The 20754-nt window shown below is 49.3% G+C and overlaps 1 protein-coding gene across 14 annotated transcripts in view; it reads left to right on the top strand.

Moving 5' to 3' along the window:
* The window catches only part of ST3GAL3 (ST3 beta-galactoside alpha-2,3-sialyltransferase 3), a 1226061-nt gene extending 1206422 nt beyond the window's left edge, over positions 1-19639 (top strand). For all 14 annotated transcript variants that reach the window (XM_085602933.1, XM_085602932.1, XM_085602940.1 and 11 more), the window contains one exon: positions 17454-19639. In XM_085602933.1, coding sequence (XP_085459059.1) covers positions 17454-17543 — 90 coding nt within the window. In that variant the 3' untranslated portion in view covers positions 17544-19639. The remainder of the gene's footprint in view (positions 1-17453) is intronic.
* Positions 19640-20754: the final 1115 nt, after the last annotated feature.

Below are 20754 nucleotides of genomic sequence, written 5' to 3'. Positions count from 1 at the left end.
CCTTACGCTCGCAGGTTTGGGCCACAGTAACTGTCCACATGCCCCTCACGCTCGCAGGTCTGAGCCACAGTAACTGTCCATGTGCCCCTCACGCTCGCAGGTCTGGGCCAGAGTAACTGTCCACGTGCCCCTTACGCTCGCAGGTCTGAGCCACAGTAACTGTCCATGTGCCCCTTACGCTCGCAGGTTTGGGCCACAGTAACTGTCCAAGTGCCCCTTACGCTCGCAGGTCTGGGCCAGAGTAACTGTCCATGTGCCCCTCACGCTCGCAGGTCTGGGCCAGGGTAACTGTCCACGTGCCCCTTACGCTCGCAGGTCTGAGCCACAGTAACTGTCCATGTGCCCCTTACGCTCGCAGGTTTGGGCCACAGTAACTGTCCAAGTGGCCCTTACGCTCGCAGGTCTGGGCCACAGTAACTGTCCACATGCCCCTCACGCTCGCAGGTCTGAGCCACAGTAACTGTTCACGTGCCCCTCACACTCGCAGGTCTGAGCCACAGTAACTGTCCACGTGCCCCTCACGCTCGCAGGTCTGAGCCACAATAACTGTTCAAGTGCCCCTCACGCACGCAGGTCTGAGCCACAGTAACTGTTCACGTGCCCCTCACGCTTGCAGGTCTGAGTCACAGTAACTGTCCACGTGCCCCTCACGCTCGCAGGTCTGAGCCACAGTAACTGTCCACGTGCCCCTCACGCTCGCAGGTGTGGGCCAGAGTAACTGTCCACGTGTCCCTAGCCCTCGCAGGTCTGGGCCAGAGTACCTGTCTACATGCCCCTTACGCTTTCAGGTCTGAGCCACAGTAACTGTCCACGTGCCCCTTACGCTCGCAGGTTTGGGCCACAGTAACTGTCCACGTGCCCCTCACGCTCGCAGGTCTGAGCCACAGTAACTGTCCACATGCCCCTCACGCTCGCAGGTCTGAGCCACAGTAACTGTCCACGTACCCCTTACGCTCGCAGGTTTGGGCCACAGTAACTGTCCACGTGCCCCTTACGCTCGCAGGTCTGGGCCACAGTAACTGTCCACGTGCCCCTCACGCTCGCAGGTCTGAGCCACAGCAACTGTCCACGTGCCCCTTACGCTCGCAGGTGTGGGCCACAGTAACTGTCCACATGCCCCTTACGCTCGCAGGTTTGGGCCACAGTAATTGTCCACGTGCCCCTTACACTCGCAGGTCTGGGCCACAGTAACTGTCCACGTGCCCCTCACGCTCACAGGTCTGAGCCACAGTAACTGTTCACGTGCCCCTCACGCTCGCAGGTCTGAGCCACAGTAATTGTCCAAGTGCCCCTCACGCTTGCAGGTTTGGGCCACAGTAACTGTCCACGTGCCCCTTACGCTCGCAGGTTTGGGCCAGAGTAACTGTCCACGTGCCCCTCACGCTCACAGGTCTGGGCCACAGTAACTGTCCACGTGCCCCTCGTGCTCGCAGGTCTGGGTCACAGTTACTGTCCAAGTGCCCCTCGCAGGTCTGAGCCACAGTAACTGTCCACGTGCCCCCTTGCGCTCGCAGGTCTGAGCCACAGTAAGTGTCCAACGTGCCCCTCGCAGGTCTGAGCCACAGTAACTGTCCACGTGCCCCTCGCAGGTCTAAGCCACAGTAACTGTCCATGTGCCCCTTGCAGGTCTGAGCCACAGTAACTGTCCACGTGCCCCTCACGCTCACAGGTCTGGGCCACAGTAACTGTCCCCGTGCCCCTCGCAGGTCTGGGTCACAGTAACTGTCCACGTGCCCCACGCAGGCCTGGGCCACAGTAACTGTCCACGTGCCCCTCGCAGGTCTGAGCCAAAGTAAGTGTCCAACGTGCCCCTCGCAGGTCTGAGGCACAGTAACTGTCCACGTGCCCCTCGTAGGTCTGAGCCACAGTAACTGTCCACGTGCCCCTCACACTCACAGGTCTGGGCCACAGTAACTGTCCCCGTGCCCCTCGCGCTCGCAGGTCTGGGTCACAGTTACTGTCCAAGTGACCCTTGCAGGTCTGAGCCACAGTAACCGTCCACGTGCCCCTCACGCTCGCAGGTCTGGGCCACAGTAACTGTCCACGTGCCCCACGCAGGCCTGGGCCACAGTAACTGTCCACGTGCCCCTCGCGCTCGCAGGTCTGCCGCAGTAACTGTCCCCGTGCCCCTCGCAGGTCTGGGTCACAGTTACTGTCCAAGTTCCCCTCACGCTCGCAGGTCTGGGCCAGAGTAACTGTCCACGTGCCCCTCGTAGGTCTGAGCCACAGTTACTGTCCAAGTTCCCCTCACGCTCGCAGGTCTGGGCCAGAGTAACTGTCCACGTGCTGCTCGCAGGTCTGGGTCAGTGTCACTGTCCACGTGCCCCTCGCACCTCTCCTTTAATCTTGTTGTAGGTGGTCTGTGAATTATTTTCACTATCCCTTCTTTAAAATCTGTTACGCTGAGGTATGCTTTTGTGATCAAAGAGCTGATTCCAGCGGCTAAAACGTCTTCTCCGCCCGTTTCATCTGGTCTACTCTTTTATCTCCGTTGAGGATGGATTCAGCTGCCTGCAGGCAGACCTATTGTTTGCAATGCATAGCATGTACTTTGTGTGGGCTGTGAGTCCGCCCCTTGCTCGTGAATGGATAGCTTTATTGTCCAGGTTCTTGATTGGATGTCTTTGTTGTCTATCTAGGGTCTTGGCCATAGACTGCTTCAGGCAGAGCTATTGTGTCCAATACATAACACATACTTGGGGCCTCGTTTATGAGGAACTGGCATAGAGCAGAGCCTCAGTCACTCTTGCTGCACTGCCCTACGCCAGTGTGAATGGGCAGGAATGTACTGTATGTATGACACATGCATTACTGGCCTTTCCCCCTGCGCTGGCACACAATTTGCTGCCTAGTACCAATGTATGCCCCTCTGCACCATGGGCACTCCATGTGAGTGCACGTCTTCTCAAACCCCACCTCCTCCCCCCCCCCCCCCCCCCCCCTTTCACCATTCCCAGATGCTCCCCGCCGCACTCCCTCTCTCGCTCTCCACCCCACTCCCTGTCCCCGTCCCCACCCCACCGGCTGTGTTATGCGCATTGCCAGCCATATATGCACACGCATCTTGACGTTTACGTTCAAATCGAGATACCAGTAAGCATTGGCAAAGTCAGTAGGCAGAGTTATTTAGTCGAGACCTGTTGGTTTTTACCAGTGCTTGTTTTCTTAAGAGAAGCACCTCTTTTAGACGTTTTGAGAAGGTCAGAAGTGGGGGGAAATCTTTCAAAAAGTACTTTATGGATTTCTTTACATTTAAGGCAATATTTCTACTTAAGGTGTTTTCATTGTGTCGAAAAAATGCAATAAATAACTTTGCACGCTGAAATGTGGAGAAAAATGCAAGAATTCATTTTCCACCCATTAGTCTGCATTGTATCCGATTTACCAGATGCGATGACACACTTGCTGAATCACGGTTCTCTCACGAAGAGTGGGACTCCTCTGAGGCCCTGAGTGTTGTCTTCTTTCAGGTTATTCCAATTCCACCACCTGATATTTCATATTTCAATCAATTACTTTACTCTTTTCGAACTTCCATGAGTTTCCTGCCATATAAAGCAGTATGTGAGTCTCACCTATTGTACATGTGCATCGTTCTATACCGTCCACACCTTATTGTATAGCTTAACATGCCATATAATCAGGGCCACTGGAATTATGCAATTGTGCGACTGCAGTGATTTTGGCATAGTTAAAGATGTGCCACATTTGCCACATAATCTATTATCAGGTGCATAATCTTCAATTCTTTTTAAAATGTTGTTTCTAGCTCAAACAGTTAAAAAAAATATTAAAACGTCGTGACACGTGTTTCAGCGCCGTGGAAGGCCCTTTACAAAGGTTGTTCCGTCACATTTCTGTTGCTTATTGCTAGATTTGGGTGTTAAACTGATACTAATGAGGTAAAACCAATGCCCAGACAGTGTTAACAACTGTAAAAAATACAAAATAAGGAAGTAATACTATCAAGAAAGTATGCCGTATTATGCCACATAATTTGCCTTTTCTTGCTGCATAATTTGTCCCTCCCCTGCCGCATAATTTCAGTGGCCCTGTGTATAATATACCACTGTTCCATTTGTACTCCTTCTCTTGTCAGGATAATAGTTCCAAAACAGATACGGAAAAAACAACTCCTTTACAGCTGTTTTGTAGATTACAGTGAGGATTTCGGCCATGTCCAACGGGATCTTCTCTGGTCCAAACTCCAAAACTGGGGCATTCCCGAACCGCTGCTCCGAGGCATCCAATGGCTGTACTCCAAAACATGGGCCAGAGTCAAACTCGACAATAATTGAACAGTCTCCAACAAGAACAGGATAGAGCATGGACTCAAACAAGGGTGTGTTCTGGCCCCAGCCCTCTTTAACTTCTTGATGAGCAACTTGGTCCCCGCCCTGGATGCGGTCATCAGTGATGCTTGGTCACGGTCACATCACTTCCCTTCTTTACGCTGAGGACATCGCTCTCTTGAGCCAAACAGCAAGGGGGCTACAAAGGATACTCTGCATCTTATTTGCACACAGCACCACAAACTGAGTTACAGTAAATGTCGAGAGGACCAACGTAGTGATCTTTGGGTGGAAAAATAATAAACTCAAAACATGGTACCTCAACAAACACCACTGTCCAGAGCCTCCAGATATAAGTACCTTGGATGCTGGCTAGACGACAAGGGAGGGCACTTAACACACGAGAACTCTCTTTTTTAAGTTTTAAAGAAAGTTTATTGAATATCAATTACAACAGAATAACAATAGAACAAAATATCTAAATACAGTAGAAATGCAAAAAAAAAAAAAATGGGCACGAGAACTCTTAAACCAAAGGCTTACAATTTGCATTTCAAACACATCAAGCAACACACGTTAGAACCTTTGCTGAAGATAGTAAAAGCCAAACTAACTCCCACACTGGCATAGCGCTCGGAAGCCTTCCCCGGGCAACTGGGCTCTTTTCTGAACAAATTCCAGAGTCCGGTGTTTAGAGCATTATTTAAACTTCCAAACCATTATGCCGCTGCCCAGATCAGATTGGAATTCATGTTATCCGATCAAGTCCTGGCTCGAAAAGGCCTGTATTCTCCAATATTTATATGCGGCGTGTGTTGCCAAAGCTGGAACGCTGAAATATCTAATTTGGCATGAGACATCCGAAATGAACTATCCAGTCTCCCAAAATCCTTGGACTGTCGCATGTCATGATGCGCTGTGACTGAAAACAGCCACCGCTCTCTGGATCCAAAACCTCCCGCGCCAACATTTTAAAAAGGCGTTAAACCGAGCAATAAAAAAAGAATCATTTGTGAAAGACCGCCGGATCCTCCTGGCCTGAAAGCATGCTCATCTTGCACACAGAAGCTACAAAAAAAGAGAGACTCAAAACTATCCCGCTGACACTCTTGCCGCGCATTTCAAAATCAAGTATTGCCTCATCACTGGATCTCTTACCACTATGGTCAACGTGAACAGCGTCCAACGAGTGTCGGCTAAGTGGTCAACCTTGGGAGAGCTTATCTCATCTTCTCTGTATCCGCCCAGCCCTAATTGACGACCACAGGAAGGTCCTCCGTCCAGTATGGATTAAACAAGGGTCCGGAACAATTCCAGCAGCCGTCGATTTTCTGCTCAACTATACTCGCCCTCAAGCTATTTGCAGCCCGGTCAAATTCTTGAGCCGACAAAATACTAAGAGCTCTCACTTCACCAGTTACTCATGGAACATACATTGTTACTCACTATCCCCTTTTGTACTTGCATCTTTACTTTTAAGTGCCGTTGCATGCAAACCATCATCGTTCACTTGCACTCTTGATTAAGCACAAATGCACAAAACACTGATCCACTGGTAAACACAAGCGTTCACCAAAAGCCCACACTATCATCTGAAGGGTTGGAGCAAGACACCAGCACTTCATTTCAAAATCTTAGGAAGGTCCGGGGCAAAATCGTGTCATCGTGGAATGGGCCTACTTTTTGACGCATCAACACCTAAAGTCACTCAACAACGGTGCAACGGCAGAATGAGATTTTAATCAAACAGTCTTTTGTACTAACCCGAATTATAGATTCAGTGTCTGAAACCAGCTACTACAGTTCACATATTATTATCAGAAAGATGATTTGGGCATTATATTGACCGCATGCAGAATGAATTTCTTTTTTAATGATGAATAGACATTTTATTGCCTTACGACCGGTGCTACAGAAGTGCCTGAAATTTTCTTTTTATTGCAGTCTTGTACCTGGGCGGTGATCTCCTCACATGCGAGGAATTCTGCACTCCGTGCTTCACGGAGGTCCCAGAGTGCAGAAAACTCTGCTGCGCGTAGTGCAGTGGAGTTTATTCCCCGCTCGTGCTCCCGAACGGTGAGTTGGCAAGCGTAAGCTGCCGCTCGGGTAGAATTACCAAGTGGCAGTAAGATCAGCGCGAACGGCAGTTTGCACTGCACTCGCCAATTGCGGAACCCCGCTGAGCTTTTTGACACTTCGCGGAGTTCCACGTAGCAAAACTCCACGAACTACGATTTCATAAGTGATATCTATTTGTAACAATTTCTTTTTTTTACTTGACTGAATGCTATGTTATGGTGGGACACTACACTTGTGTTTGTTTTATCAATTTGCAATAGCTTTAATTAGCTGAGCATAAATAAATGTACTTGAAACTTCCACGTGTATGGGAGTGACAGCTGCAACTCTATGGAAGAAGGGACCATTTGTCTACTCAGACCTGAAGATTGGTTGGTGAAGGCAGGACTGTGTTGGAACACCAACAAAACATAAAATAATCCTGTCTCTTCGCTCTGGGTTGAGTCTACAAATCAGCTCAACAAATGAATCCTGCACCCAGGACCAATAATTCACTACCAGGGGCTCTCAATAGACGCAGTGCAAACAAAGTGTCCCTTGCTGAGAAAAGACTCATCTGTACTCCTGAAGATCCTCTCTGGCGGCCTCAGCAGCACCCTCAAGGAGTCCAGCCTCGCCCCCACTCAGCAGCATGGCAATGTGTAGTCTTCTAGTTTCTAGTGCCAGGCATGATGCGTCCACTCAGAATTCCTGGAAGATCAGCGAAGACCAGAGACCAGGAAGAGAAAATTGACTGTCTGACTCTGCCTCAGTGCCTTGCATGGCGGTGCAGTAGAGAGAAAAGGCTGCGGTGGTGTGGATAAGGCACCTGCATTGGACACATGCTTTCAGATGGAAAACAGTTTATCTAGCTTTGAAATCCGTTCTTACCTCCATTTTTGGCTTCAACACATCTGATTGAAGTCGACAACCCGACCACCTTGCACTGTATCAACAAGCAGGGAGGACCGAGATCAAGAGTCCAGTCAATGGATGGTCAGTTGATTTCTCACAGGGCACTTGCGGGGGAAAATTCTGTGACAACAGTTCTCCTTCCAGATCTACAGAACTGGAAAGCTGCAAGCTCAGCAGCCATTTTTTACAGCAGCACAAATGGGTGCTAGACAGCAGCATCCTAGCAGACGACCTTCAAGAACTGGGCACTCTGCAGAATGCCATACCTTTGCGTCCAAGTCCCAGAGCCCAGATCCGAAGGGCACTACCCTTTTGAGACTAATCGAGGGCATCCGCCTATGCTTTCCTCTGATTCCCCTGCTTCCCAAAGTCATCATCGGGAAAGTTCGGTGTAACTTGACAATCTGGTCGAGACAGTAGTGGTACCCAGATCTGCTTGAAGCACATGTGAGAGTTTGCAGAATACAGACTTCCTCTCCAGGATGTCATGCAGAGTATGTCAGCCAGGCCTGCACTCCGTACGCTTGACTGCCTGGCTTCCGAATACCTACAGTACGGCCTCCAGATCTTCCAGGTGACTGTATGAAAATCCTGAATGAAGCAAGAGAAGGTCGAGTCGCTCCTCATACGCTTGCAAGTGGAAGAGGTTGTGCGCATGGTGCCTTCAGAGGTTCTGGTATCCACCACCCCTGGACGGCTGAATGCACAGTAGGTGTCTCATGGACTTCGGATAGTCTGGGGCAGTTATTGGCTGATGTATGGGGTGATGATGGCTGACATACTCTGCATGACATCCTGGAAAGGAAGTCTGTATTCTGCAAACTCTCCCATGTGCTTCAAGCAGATCTGGGTACCACTACGCCTCACACACAGAGGTGGAGAGGGTCGTGCCTGAAGGACTCTGTCCCAGGATAGCTCAGGTCGCCTTCTTGCAGTAGAAATGTCCACAAGTGACTGGCTGAGTGCCAAGCATGGAAGCAGTCCTTAGCAGCCCCAAGCAGCAGAGGTGGAACCCGCACTGGGGCGGAGGTACTGCCAGCCCTCAGGCACCACTGGCTGCTTCTTCAGCAGCAGCTGCAGAAAATGCTGCCCAGATGTGGCAGGATGCATATGAACTCTGCAAGGACAGCTGTGTGAAGTATGCCAGGAAGAGATAACAAGAGAGTGCTTACTGAAGCCCCAGCGCTCACTAGGATTCTAAGACTTCCGGGTCGCTCTTAACCTATCGCAGCGAGGCATCATATTAGGTAGATCCAGGCCTCTGCTAGGCAGGGTCATCACCTCTTCAAGGTAAGTTTGTACATTGCCCAAAGGTGGCTGCATTAGTATAAGATGTTGTAATCTTTTAAAAAATATATATCGGATGCAAGACATGACCAGATCATTTACAAATGTGCGAGTTTGAGATAAAAGTGCTTCTTTTTAAGGACTGCATACGTGGACTCTGCCGCCAGGGAGTTATTAACTTGGGTAATTAATAAAGAGTAGAGTTTGTCAGACACACTGCGAGTACCAGAGGCCTCATTTCAAATATGCAACCCCAACTACACTACAAGATGGTGCCCGGCGGTGCACTGCTGTGAGATGGCTGTGCGGCGGCTGTGCCTGCACCTTGGTACTCAGTGCACGTAGACTGGTGTGCATACCTGCGGGGGGCGGGGGCGTTGGGGTGCAGAGAGACGGGTGCCCTCCCCCTCTTCCAGAGGTATCTGTGGAATGGATCCTATGTGCACACCCTCTGGGTCTTTTGTATATCTGCCTTCCTTCCTTCCTTCCTTCCTTCCTTCCTTCCTTCCTTCCTTCCTTCCTTCCTTCCTTCCTTCCTTCCTTCCTTCCTTCCTTCCTTCCTTCCTCCCTCCCTCCCTCCCTCCCTCCCTCCCTCCCTCCCTCCCTCCCTCCCTCCCATGGGATTTATATGTGAGTGTGCTGCAATATATCGCACTTCCCCGCGTACACGCGGCCAAAGAATGTGAAATCTGGTCTGTTGGTGGAATCAGGAGGGAAGGGGGGGTCTTAGAGGATGAAGAAGCACTGCTGCCCAGATGTGGGGGTAAAGGAGCTGGAGGGACCTGCAGAGTCATACTTGGGGGTGGGAATGGAGGACATTGCTGTAGTGTTGTTGATGTAAGGGCGAGACCACCTCTCCCAGTTACGTAGGGGAGAGATTAGTTGCAACCCCCTGCACGTGATTATGATGGGCTGGACTGGCGTACGTGAGTCCAGCATAAGGGGAGGTAATAAAGAGCCCGGGGCTCCAGGCGTGGTTCAGTTTGTGCTGGCCGCTACCATATACATTGTGTACTGTCCCTAATTGTGTGCCATGGCTAGGCCTGTAATCACTCAGTGCAATACTACACTGGTGACAAAGTGGCTACGCCCCCACAGCATACCCTGACGCTTACCTGGTTGCACCAGAAAAGCAGTCGGCCGCAGCAGTCCTCCCCGCTGTGCCACTGCTACTCACCGAGAAGCCTTCGCATCGCGGTATCACTGCCGTACCTCCGCTTCCAGCAGTCGTGAGGACTACCACACGGCGTACACAACGGATCACTGGTGGTGTTCGTCCCCACCCTTACACCGCTTCCGAGCAGTGCCTGCGCCATCATTTGGCCTTGTACAGCATTGCCGCCGACATATCATCGCAGCGCCCCCTGCCGGAGCCGCAGTTGTAATGCGCCGAAGTGGGCAAGGCCCCAGCAGCGGCCTCCAAGTGGTGTGCCTGTTTCCCAGCCAGCAACCTCCTGGGACACACCTGGTCCCCATGAGCCCTGACTGCTCAGGCCCACGCCCTGACCTACTGCTGCAGAGAAGTACCAATGAGCAGCCCTGCAATCCCACAAAGCCCAGAAAGGCACTACCTGCTCTGCCCAGAGGCCCCCCAGAAAGCTCACACCCCTGAGCATCCTGCCAGAGCCCCTGCAAGGTCATGCAGGGTCACGGCCATTTCACTGCACGTGCAAGCCTGTACTACAGCACCACCAACTATAAGCACGCCCAGAACTGCAGCAGTACAACGTTTTAACCACACACCCACCACCACCACCCTCCACTCACAGCCTAGAGACCTACTTCGAAGTGGCAAAAATCCCGGTACCGCGTAGACGGCCCATGCTCCTTCACCTGGGGGGAGCTGACATCCACAAGATCTCTAAGACAGTATGGGAGGCCGGACCTCTGAGGAATTACTCCACCATGCGTGATGCTATCACAGCACACTTTGAACCCTACACCAACCCTGACTATGAGCGGTTTCTCCTACGCCAAGCACGACATCCACTGGACAAGTCCGTAGACGTCTTCTACGGGTGGCTGAGAAAACTAGCGAGCACCTGCACCCTCCCGAATGAAGATGACTAGGTCCGAGTACAGTGCATTCAAGGGTGCGCCTCATTCAAATTGCGCAAACGCGTCCTGCAGGAACACAACATGCCCATGAGAGACATTCTGATGCTGGGGCGCTCCAAAGAACTGTCCAAGGCAAGGGTGGCCCACATGGACCCCAACGCCACAACACCTATAAAGGAAGAACCAGTCAACGCCATACATGCGGAGATGCGCGGAAATAGACCGAAACTCACCAAACCAGCCCCGCACTCGGCCAAGCAAAGTCCACAGAGTTGCATGTGTGGGTGGTGCGGAGGCCCATACCCTCACAAGGGAGCCTGCCCTGCAAGCGTCAAAACCTGCAGTGTATATAGTAAGCAGAACCACTTCTCCAAAGCCTGTCGCTCGTCACAGTGAAGATAACCCAAAGGCCCACAGAAGCAAGTGCGAGCAGTTGAACCGCACCCGGATGACTCATCCAGCAGTGACATGGATGAAGATGACGTAGCCACTGTCCACTTGGTGAGAATGTTGAATACACTCACGGCCACCTGGAAGACCGCGCCGATCTGCAAGATTGGAGTGCAGGACCACTTTGTTGCCGCTCTCATTGGCTCAGGAGCCACCATCAACCTCATGGCCGCAAACATGTACCGCAGCCTAATCAACCCACCAGCACTCCGCAGAACCAACGTGCAGGTATATGCTTTCGGCAACCATTCACCGTTGAAGTTGTGTGGCGTCTTCCAAGCAGCTCTCTCTCATGACGTTTCCCACCATCTTGCAAAGGTCTATGTGTTGCAGGAAGGGTCAGGTTTCGTACTTAGCTGCTGCACCGCTCAAGACCTCAACCTGATCCAGTTCGCATTTGACGTGCACGCACACGACCAGGACCGCCTATTGTAGAATTTCACACCATTGTTTGAGAGGATTGGGTGTTTGAATGGACCAGCTATCCAGTTACACATTGACTAATCGGTGGCCCCAATCGCCCTCAGGCACCAAAGAATTGCCTTCCATCTCCGGCCGAAGGTGGAGGCCGAGCTCCAACTCCTACATAGAGCGGGCATCATCGAACGGGTGCGAGGACCAGTGCCGTGGGTATCTCCCATCGTCGTCGCAAAGAAGCCTAAACAGCCCGACGCTGTACGCACCTGTGTCGACATGAGAGTCTCAAACTTGGCGATTAAGCGGGAACGCCACCGCACACCGACTGTGGATGACATCATCGGTGAGCTGGCAGGATCCAAGTGGTTCTCCAAGATGGACCTCTGGTCAGTCTACCATTAAATACCTCTGCACCCAGACTCCCGCCCCATCACTATTTTCTCGACACACGCAGGGCTCTGGAGGTATACCAGGCTGAGCTTTGGGATCTCCAGCGCTGCCGAAGTCTTCCATAACATCTTCCAAAACGTCCTCCATGGGCCTGAGCGACGACATTCTGGTGCACGCTCCCACGTTGGAAGAACACCTCCTTCGTCTCCAAGCAGTGTTCTCCTGCCTCATAGACAGTGGGCTCACACTACACCAAGAGAAATGCGAAAGATATCAGCTTCTTTGGCTATTGATTTTCCGATAAGGGTATCCACCCTGACGGTAAAAGACATCCAAGGAGCGCCAGCTCCAACCTCAGTGTCCGAAGTCCGCAGCTTCTTGGGCATGGTAACCTACTGCGGACGGATCATCAAGAATCTGTCAGACCAAACTGGCCTGCTCAGAAACATGACCAAAGCCACTCGCCCGTGGACATGGGAATCCAAGCAGGAAGAATAATTTCAACAGACTAAAGTAGTCCTGTCGGCGGACACCACACTGGTGTATTTCGACCCCAAGAGACAGTCACGGCTCGTAGTGGATTCTAGCCCCTCTTGCCTAGGTGCAGTCCTAGCTCAGCAAGAAGAGTGCGTAGAATGGGCTCCAGTGGCCAATGCAAGCCAAACACTCACACCAACGGAGCAACTGTACTCACAGATCGAGAAAGAAGCAATCGCAATCCTGTTGGGCTGTCAGCACTTTTACATATATCTGTATGGCCCCCCCATTTGCTGTCATCACCGACCACAAGCATTTAATAATGCTATTTCAAGGCTCCTTGGAACGCCCTCCCCCAAGGATCGAGAAATAGATTTTGCAACTGCAAGAATTTCAATTCACTGTTGAGTACCAGCCTGGCACCCGAAACCCGGCAGACTTTCTTTCAAGGCACGCTGGACCTGCCCAGAGACCGCAGAGGCTGCAGCCACAGAAGATTATGTGAGGATGATCGTGGAAAGATCCCGACCCCTCCCAATCTCCCTGGAAGATGTCATCAAGGCCATGAAGAAATACGACTGCCTTCAGTTCGCAATCCAAGCAGTCTCTTCAGGCAATTGAAAGACACTGCAAAATCCAACACCACTCCTTACTGAGGCAGCTGAATCAATCCTGTACCTGGTTCGCCGGGAGCGATCTGTGACTACTGATGGCTGCCTCCTTAGGGGCCCGGGCCTCGTGCTACCAGAAGGCCTGACCCAGAAAGCTGCTCTCCTAGTGCACGTAGCCCACCAAGGGATTGTCAAATCCAAAACCTGACTTCGGAGCAAGGTCTGGTTTCCCATTATATCCTATGAAATGTATATTTCAGCGGATGCGATATCCGTCACCGTGATGAAGTGACCCATCCACCAAGATCTAAATCAGGCCGTTTGTCTTTTCAGTGTGTAGGAAGCTTGTGCAACTTATGCATGTGCCATGCCTGCTGTGGAAAATGAATTTCAATGTGGTGCTGAAAGTGTTCTGTGTAAGCTAACTCGCACACGCATCTGTGCTGTACCCTTTTTGTGCGCGCTTAAAGTTTGCAATGCGGCTACCTGTGCTGTACCTTGAATGCGGGAGCCAGTCTTGTGTTGATCTTGTCTGTGCTTTTCCTATTCACTGGAAGAGAATTCTGTGCAAGGACTGACTTCGCTTTGGGATCGTAGTGCAAGTATGGAAGTCACCGCTGCTTTCTTAACTATAATCTCAGCAGCACTCAGGCAAAGGGTTCTTAGACCACCTGGAAAAGAGACTGAAAGAACAGGAGCTTAAGGGAAGAAAAGGACTTGCATTATGAGCAGTGCTTTAAATGGGAAAACATAAGTGCAGGTACTCATTAATATGAGCTAGAGGCGTGGTGAGTGGGCGGGGCTAGGGGCGGGGCTTAGGGCGACATATGACGATACATAATGACTTCTATATCAGTTGCAGCAACTATGAAAAACACATGAGAAATGTGTTTATGTAACCAAAACAGGTTAACTCATTACACAAAATGAAACCCAAAAAGGATGATATGTTAACAGTTTATCGTTCTGTAATATTTGCTGCTTCTTAATGCCATGCTGTTATGTGGCACAATACTATATGCTCTCAAGCGTGCACACACACACGCACACGCTCTATCTCTCCACATTCCCTCTAAAATCTACTGAGTGTCCTGATTCTCTCCCTTTTATCTCCACTTGCCTCTAATCTTCACCCAGCCTATAAACTTCTCACTAGTTATGCTCCTCTTTTGCCTACTCTCCACAAGTCTTACATTTTCTCCCTGGTTTTTCCGAACTTGTCTCCTGTTTACCCCTCCATGCTCCCCCTAAATTTGCCGTCTGGAAAATTAAAGTTAAGAAATGCACCAGATTAGACTTTACAGAAATGTGTGTTAAAATACAATTTCTGAGACGATTCATGATTTCAAAACTCAACCACCTCACGTCTTTACATTCATCCCTACTCCTTCCGTCCTCAAAGAGAAGCAGCTCCTGTCCTGAACAAAAAGATGAAAAGAAAACTGGCTTTGGCGAAGGCAGAGGATTTTGTTGGCCTGTCACTGCTTTAGAATGGCCAGTGCAATCAATATCCTGACTGACTGCCCGTCCCAACCCATTTACACACCTGATGGAGAGGGGTGGGGTGAGGCTAAAGCACTTTCAGCAGAATAGTCCTCGGGCACATGATCGAAAGTGAAGGGTCTGTCTCTAGACCCTGCACTGTTAGTCACAGCGTGACGCACAGTAAGCCCTCTGCCCCCTGCAGGCTCAGGCCATTCACATGGGCGCTGCTGGAATCTCCAGCAGGGACTCGGCATGAGGCTTGGCGCTCCTACAAGCTCCTGAGAAGCAGAGCGGCATCTGCCCTGTGCTAGAGGAGATAAATAACCGGAGCCTGCAGTGCCATCTACTAGGGCACCGGTACTTTCCCTGGCGAATGAGAAGTGCCGGTACTGAGGGCCAGAAAATTCAGAAGTGCCGGTACTCAGTACCGGTGAGTACCGGCCCATTTAAAGCACTGATTATGGGTGAGAAAGATACATAATGAACAGGAGAGAAGAAAAGCAGGGAAGCGAGGTGAAGCAAGAGAGGAAAATAGGGTAGCAGAGAAACAGAGGAGGGAGAAGAAAGCGAGGAGAATACATGGGAAAGATAAGAGACCAGTGTCATAGACATAGAGTATGAAGAAAGGAAAAAAATAGGCCTATTCCCTATTGAAATACCGTCCTTTACTATCTCCTGATGTGAGGGAGGAGTGGTATGGTGGAGTGGTCTCTGGCTCTTGCACTCCAACTCATGACAGACTGGCATGTTCACTATGGCCTCATGCGAGAGAATCATTTACTGGCTTAATAACTATCTACCTCAATATGAAGAGATCAGGGACTTTTTTATACAGAGATCATACATAAATATCACCATCAGACCCAATAATGCCCTTGCATTACACAATGACCAGTGCTTAATTTGAGCTAGTGCTTTCCGGTGTTCAGAATCGGCACCTAATTGTCGACACCAGCACTCATGACAGTCTACCACATGGTGGCCCTGTCTGGCTAATTTAGAGATGACACACCAACAGTTGTTTATTAATTTAATATACATTAAAAATGGCTAACGCCTGCCACCCAAGCCATTCTTCTGGCTTTGGAGTCCTGAAATAGTCTGAATTGTCAGACTTGTAGGGTGTGATGGTTAGTAGCTGGTTTGGGACGGTCATTGGCAGCGTGGCAGGGGCAAAGGGTGGTGCAGGCTTTGGTAGCCACCTGACAAAGGCCCTGGCACTTATTGTTATTGCAAATTAAGGTCTGACAAAGACCCTACCGTCTGGTGCCCAAAAGACAGGTTAATGACTGTCCTCATGAATGCACTCTGGCTGTCATTGAGCAGTGATAGGTTTTAGATGGATGCACCCCCAGCACCACAACCCCCCCCCCCCTTCCTATGCACTCTCCTCTCTATCCATCTGCTCTTTCTTCTCTCTTTGAGAGGTGGGGGTGGCGGGGGAGTGCAGGAAAGGTGCACTATAGCGGTGTTATTGTTACCACCACACTAGCGCTGGTGTGAAGTTATACCAAGTCCTCGCTGTTATATAGCTAGATGGGTGTATATATATATATATATATATATATAGATAGATAGATAGATAGATAGATAGATATGTATGTGCAGTTGTCACTATTATGTATATACTCTTTTCAGTAATCAATAATTTTAAAACAGTGTAAAGTTGAAACTCCAGCTGATAACATGTGGCATGAGTTACCATGGGCATCAAGGAAACCCTTTTGTGGAGGTGGGAGGGCCTCAGCAGCTCCCTCCCCCCGCCAGCCCCCCCCCCCCCCCCTCCCTAACAAGGGTTGTTACGATACTGTGAGAAGTCACCCCGTGTAATGGGGGAGAGGACATCAGGCGTAATTTATGGAAAGTCTATATTGCCCAGGGCATAGGGTGTGAAACAATCCCTTTACAAGCCCACCCCGCCCATCCTTCACAAGCTCCCCCCCCATGTGTAGCTCGTGCCTCCCTCTTTGCATTTAATACTTCGGTGGTGGGGGGCAGAGGAGGCCCCTCGTTTCTTTAACACATGAATACATCAGCTCCTCGGGTCCTTTTATCTGCAGCTATTTCCTAGTCATGCAGTGGGTAAAGGGGCTGCAGCCTTCCAACCCCATCACCCTGTCCATCTCGAGAAAGTTATCTTGTTGGTGCATCTCAGCATAAGGGATGGGCATCGGTAAAGCCGAGGCTTCTCCTTTTTGTAGGTTTTTACAGCTAGAAAGCCCTCTATATCAATCTGTGTGTTCTGTAAATATGGATACAAATGGAAATCTGACCTTTGAGTGACGTGCTGCAGGTCATGATGCCTGGCCAATAGCAGAGCATATTCAGAGGTGTGCATGTGTGTTTGCACTGCAGCCTTTGTGTTCGTATGAGGGTAACATATATGGTACTTACAGCTTTAAAACCTATCAGTGCGAGTGTACACCTACTGGTTACATGAATGTGGGTATATGGTAGTTGCGGCTTACATTTTTTTTAAACGTAAATTAAATATTAATATACAAAGATAAAATGAGCAAATGAAAAATATTGATAAGTGCACAGAAATATAAGGAAAGAAATACTAAAAAAGCTGAAGTTTTAAGTACGAGTTGTCATTCGTGTTCTTGATGGGTGGATGGTGGTCCATGGCATGCCTGTGAGCTCGCCCCCGCCCTTGTTCGCATCCTCTGTTTTTTATAATATACATTGTGCATCAGGAACTCAGCGAGGAGCAGAGCGTGCTTTTTGGGATAGCAATTCCAATCCCACATTTCCTAAACCCATTGTTTGGGAGGAGCCGTCCTTCCTGTTACAAGCTCTACTAGACTCCAGTAGGGATGCTCTGACCTCACGGTAGGGTACTCGGGTCCAGTGAGGAGGTTAAACGAGGCTGGGTCCAGAACTATTCTTTGAGTCCAGAATTGTATGTGAGAAGGTGAAGCGGGGAAGTCTGCGTGTGGGTGAGGTGGGCAGTGGAGCTTCGGTGTGCTGTGGCACATTTCTGACTGCTACCTTTTTCTTTCTTTTCCAGTCTTGGACGCACAATATTCAGAGAGAGAAGGACTTCCTGAAGAAGCTGGTTAAAGCTGGGGTTATCGGTGACCTGACGAGTGGGATCTGAGGAAGCCACAGTACACACACTACAGAGAATAAACAAGGAGCACATTACTGCACTCGGAGAGCGACAACACTACCTGCAGAAGCAGTGGAAGGAACCCTGCAGGGTCGTCCTATGCTAGCGGCTTGATATCAAGTCAGTTTGAAACCTCAGATCGTGGCGTTTGTGTCTTCTTGGAGCCTCACAGGATGAGGTTCTGGAATCATGTCTACTTGGACCCTCAGAGGTTGACGTTCTGGAATGGTGTCCGCTTTGAACCCGAGAGGATGGGGTTCTGGAAAAAGGTCCACATGGAACCTCATGGAGATCATGTCAGCTTGGAAATTTAAATGCAGGAGATTTGATAGTATGTCATTGCGGAGCTGAAGATGCGTTGGATCGATTATTGTTTCAATTCTGGGATCTGATATCAAATTGGTCTCTGTCCTCCTGTGGATCAGGTCGTATTTCACGTAAGCTTGATTCCCGGGTTGTGATATCCTGCCAGCTTCGCTCCTGTGTCTGGTATCTGTCAGACTCAGTCGGGGGATCAGATATCATTTCAGCTTCTGATCCGGGATCGCATATCTCCCCATCTTCAATCCCTGATTTAATATCATGTTGTCTTTGGTTCCATATCTATCGGCTCTAATCCTGAGTCTCATATCATGTCGGCTACAATACCCATCTGATATCATGCCAGCTCAGATGTTATATCGTGTCCACAAGGATCCACTGGTGAAATGATTTGTCATCTTGGTTTAGTGGCACGTGCTGCAGTGAAACGACTAATCCAGTGTTTCGATGAGATGGTGGGATTCAATCTCCAATTCCCTTCCTCTCAGCCCCCCTAACCATCGAAGAACAGTTTTTTCTATTTTTGATTTATTGAAGGATTTATTGAAGAAAAAAAAAGCTCAGAAGAATGAGACTTATGTGCCAAAACGTACCTCTCGAGGGAAAGAGGAGATTGAAGGTAGAAACATTTGAATGTAAAAAGCGTTATTTAAAAAAGAACTGTCAAAGACAGGCGTGAGAGCTGCACACATGTATTACATGCTACGAGTCACTGAAGAGCATTGTAGTATTTTTAAGGAAGGGTACTAATGACACCCTGTTGAAGGTAGATCTGCTGTTGCGACCCACACCGGTGCCCTCCATGCCCGGTGTGTGCACATCATTGGGCCTGCTAAGGCTCTGCCATTACGAATGGTCTTCAAAACGCCAGGTGTCATGGAAACCCCATCTCACTGTAGGAGCCCGATCCCAGCTCAGCAGCCAGCACATCGTGTGTACCATGCAACTGGTGGGTGGGATGCAGGTTCTTCTCTAGAAGGTATGCTTGGTGTTTACAATGGTTGTAGTGCTTTCCTGTTCGGTACGCAAGGACACACCACAGTCTTTAAAAAACACTACCTATCTCTACCCCAGACCGAACCGGGTCAGCACATAGATCCGGTGCCTTCCACTGGTGTGCCGGGAGCACTAATGTAGGGCACAGCGCCTCGCCCATTTTAGGCATGTCCTTTTTCGTACAAAACTCAGTATTATCTATTTAATATTTTTACCTTAAAAGTTGGCCTATGTGCTCTTACGTAAGTGTTTGCATGCACTGTAACTGGAATAGAGCCTCCTGTGGTCACATCCGCGGGTGAAGAGGGGCACTGCCCATCCGTCCCACGTTATTCAATTTTTTATTTATTCGTTTATCTCTGGCTAGTGCTATGCTGCACGTGACTGTTGTCACTGCACTATGCAGGGAGAGCCATAGACATTGGATCAGGTACTATTGGGGTGGAGGGAAAATAGTGGGTGTGTTTGTGTGATTGTTGAGGGCTTTCATTCTATAATACTTTGTTGGAAGCCCTCTGTAAATAGAAGGCTTCACTAGGGACATGATCTTGTGTGAACGGAAGGGCTGTGCATCGTGCAGTGGTAGACTGGAGTGTCTGGAAACAGGAGTATCGGCAAACAGAGCAGCATAGTCTGTTGTGAGCTTTTTGTGCTCAGACAGTTTCTTATGCTCATATGTGAAGTTTCAGATACAGGGAGATGCACTGCAAAGCTAGACTCTTGCCACTAATTCTATTATTTGTTATATTAAAGATATACAATAGTTATTTATGTGTATTGTATTAGTTATTTATTCTCTCTTCTCCCATCTCTTCATACTTCCACTGGTATGTGATTGATTTATCAATACATATGAAAGTCTGTCCCCTCTTAAGTTTTTCTTCCCAGGTACAAGCTTTACCTTGAAACAATATTTGCAATTTGAACACAGCCAAGCAACCCTAGCTGTAGAGGAATGCCCTCCATCTGTGGATAAAATGTTGATAAGTGGCTATCGATCTGATCTTGGAATCAATTCTCTGCCCCTATATGATGTCTGAAATGATTGATGGCTCACACGCAAGTTCTTCATGACAACACGCTCCCCTTCAGGTGAACTCAAGCTTTTTCAGGGAAAAGCCACATCCCATTAACTTTCTCCACGGTATTGTGAAATGAAAACACCCAAACCATACTCCCCCTTGTCAACAGTGATGACGCGAGTCTTACTGAGAGAAGGTGGTTTCAGAACGGAAGCTGGTGCAGTTCTCTACGTAGTTCCACCTTCTCCGCAAACAGTACTCCTATGAGTCCTACAATACTCACATGAGCACAGAATTGATACGGATTTTCTCATGAATCTGGGTGGGGCAGTCATTAAGGCAGACACCAACTCCTCTTTAAGATGTACACCATCTTTGGCTATAGAATGATTAAGTAGTCCACTTCGACCTGATATAGAGAACAGTTGCCGTCCCCTAGTACCACCCTTTGTTCTGTAACCTCAAACACACTTCTTCCAATACCTACTTGTGAGAATCCACATTCTCTCTGGACACCTCAATGTCCTCTTCAAATATCTCAAGAGCCCAATGCGTTAAATATGTGAAGGTTAGCCTTCAGAAATTGCAAGTGTCTGAGGCCAACCCTAACAGCGCTCTCTTGGAAGAGAGCAGGCGATAAACACAGTGAGACTTTCGGGTCTGGTGTTCATTGGATTTGATGGTATATTGTCTTTTGATCAAGTTTTGGCACATTGTGGCTTCTCCAACATTGAGATCATCTCATTTCTGTTTGCCAGTGGATCGATGTTGTCAACAATGTCGTTGTTCAGGGCTCTTAAATACAGGCACTGTTCGAGCGAAAAGTGAGTGCAGTTTAGGACTGTCGGGGAACCCCATTC

Source organism: Triturus cristatus, chromosome 4_2, assembly GCF_964204655.1.
Source record: "Triturus cristatus chromosome 4_2, aTriCri1.1, whole genome shotgun sequence".
Lineage (NCBI taxonomy): Eukaryota > Metazoa > Chordata > Amphibia > Caudata > Salamandridae > Triturus > Triturus cristatus.
The sequence above is the reverse complement of the archived record's forward strand: the minus strand, read 5'-3'. Positions and strand labels throughout refer to the sequence as shown.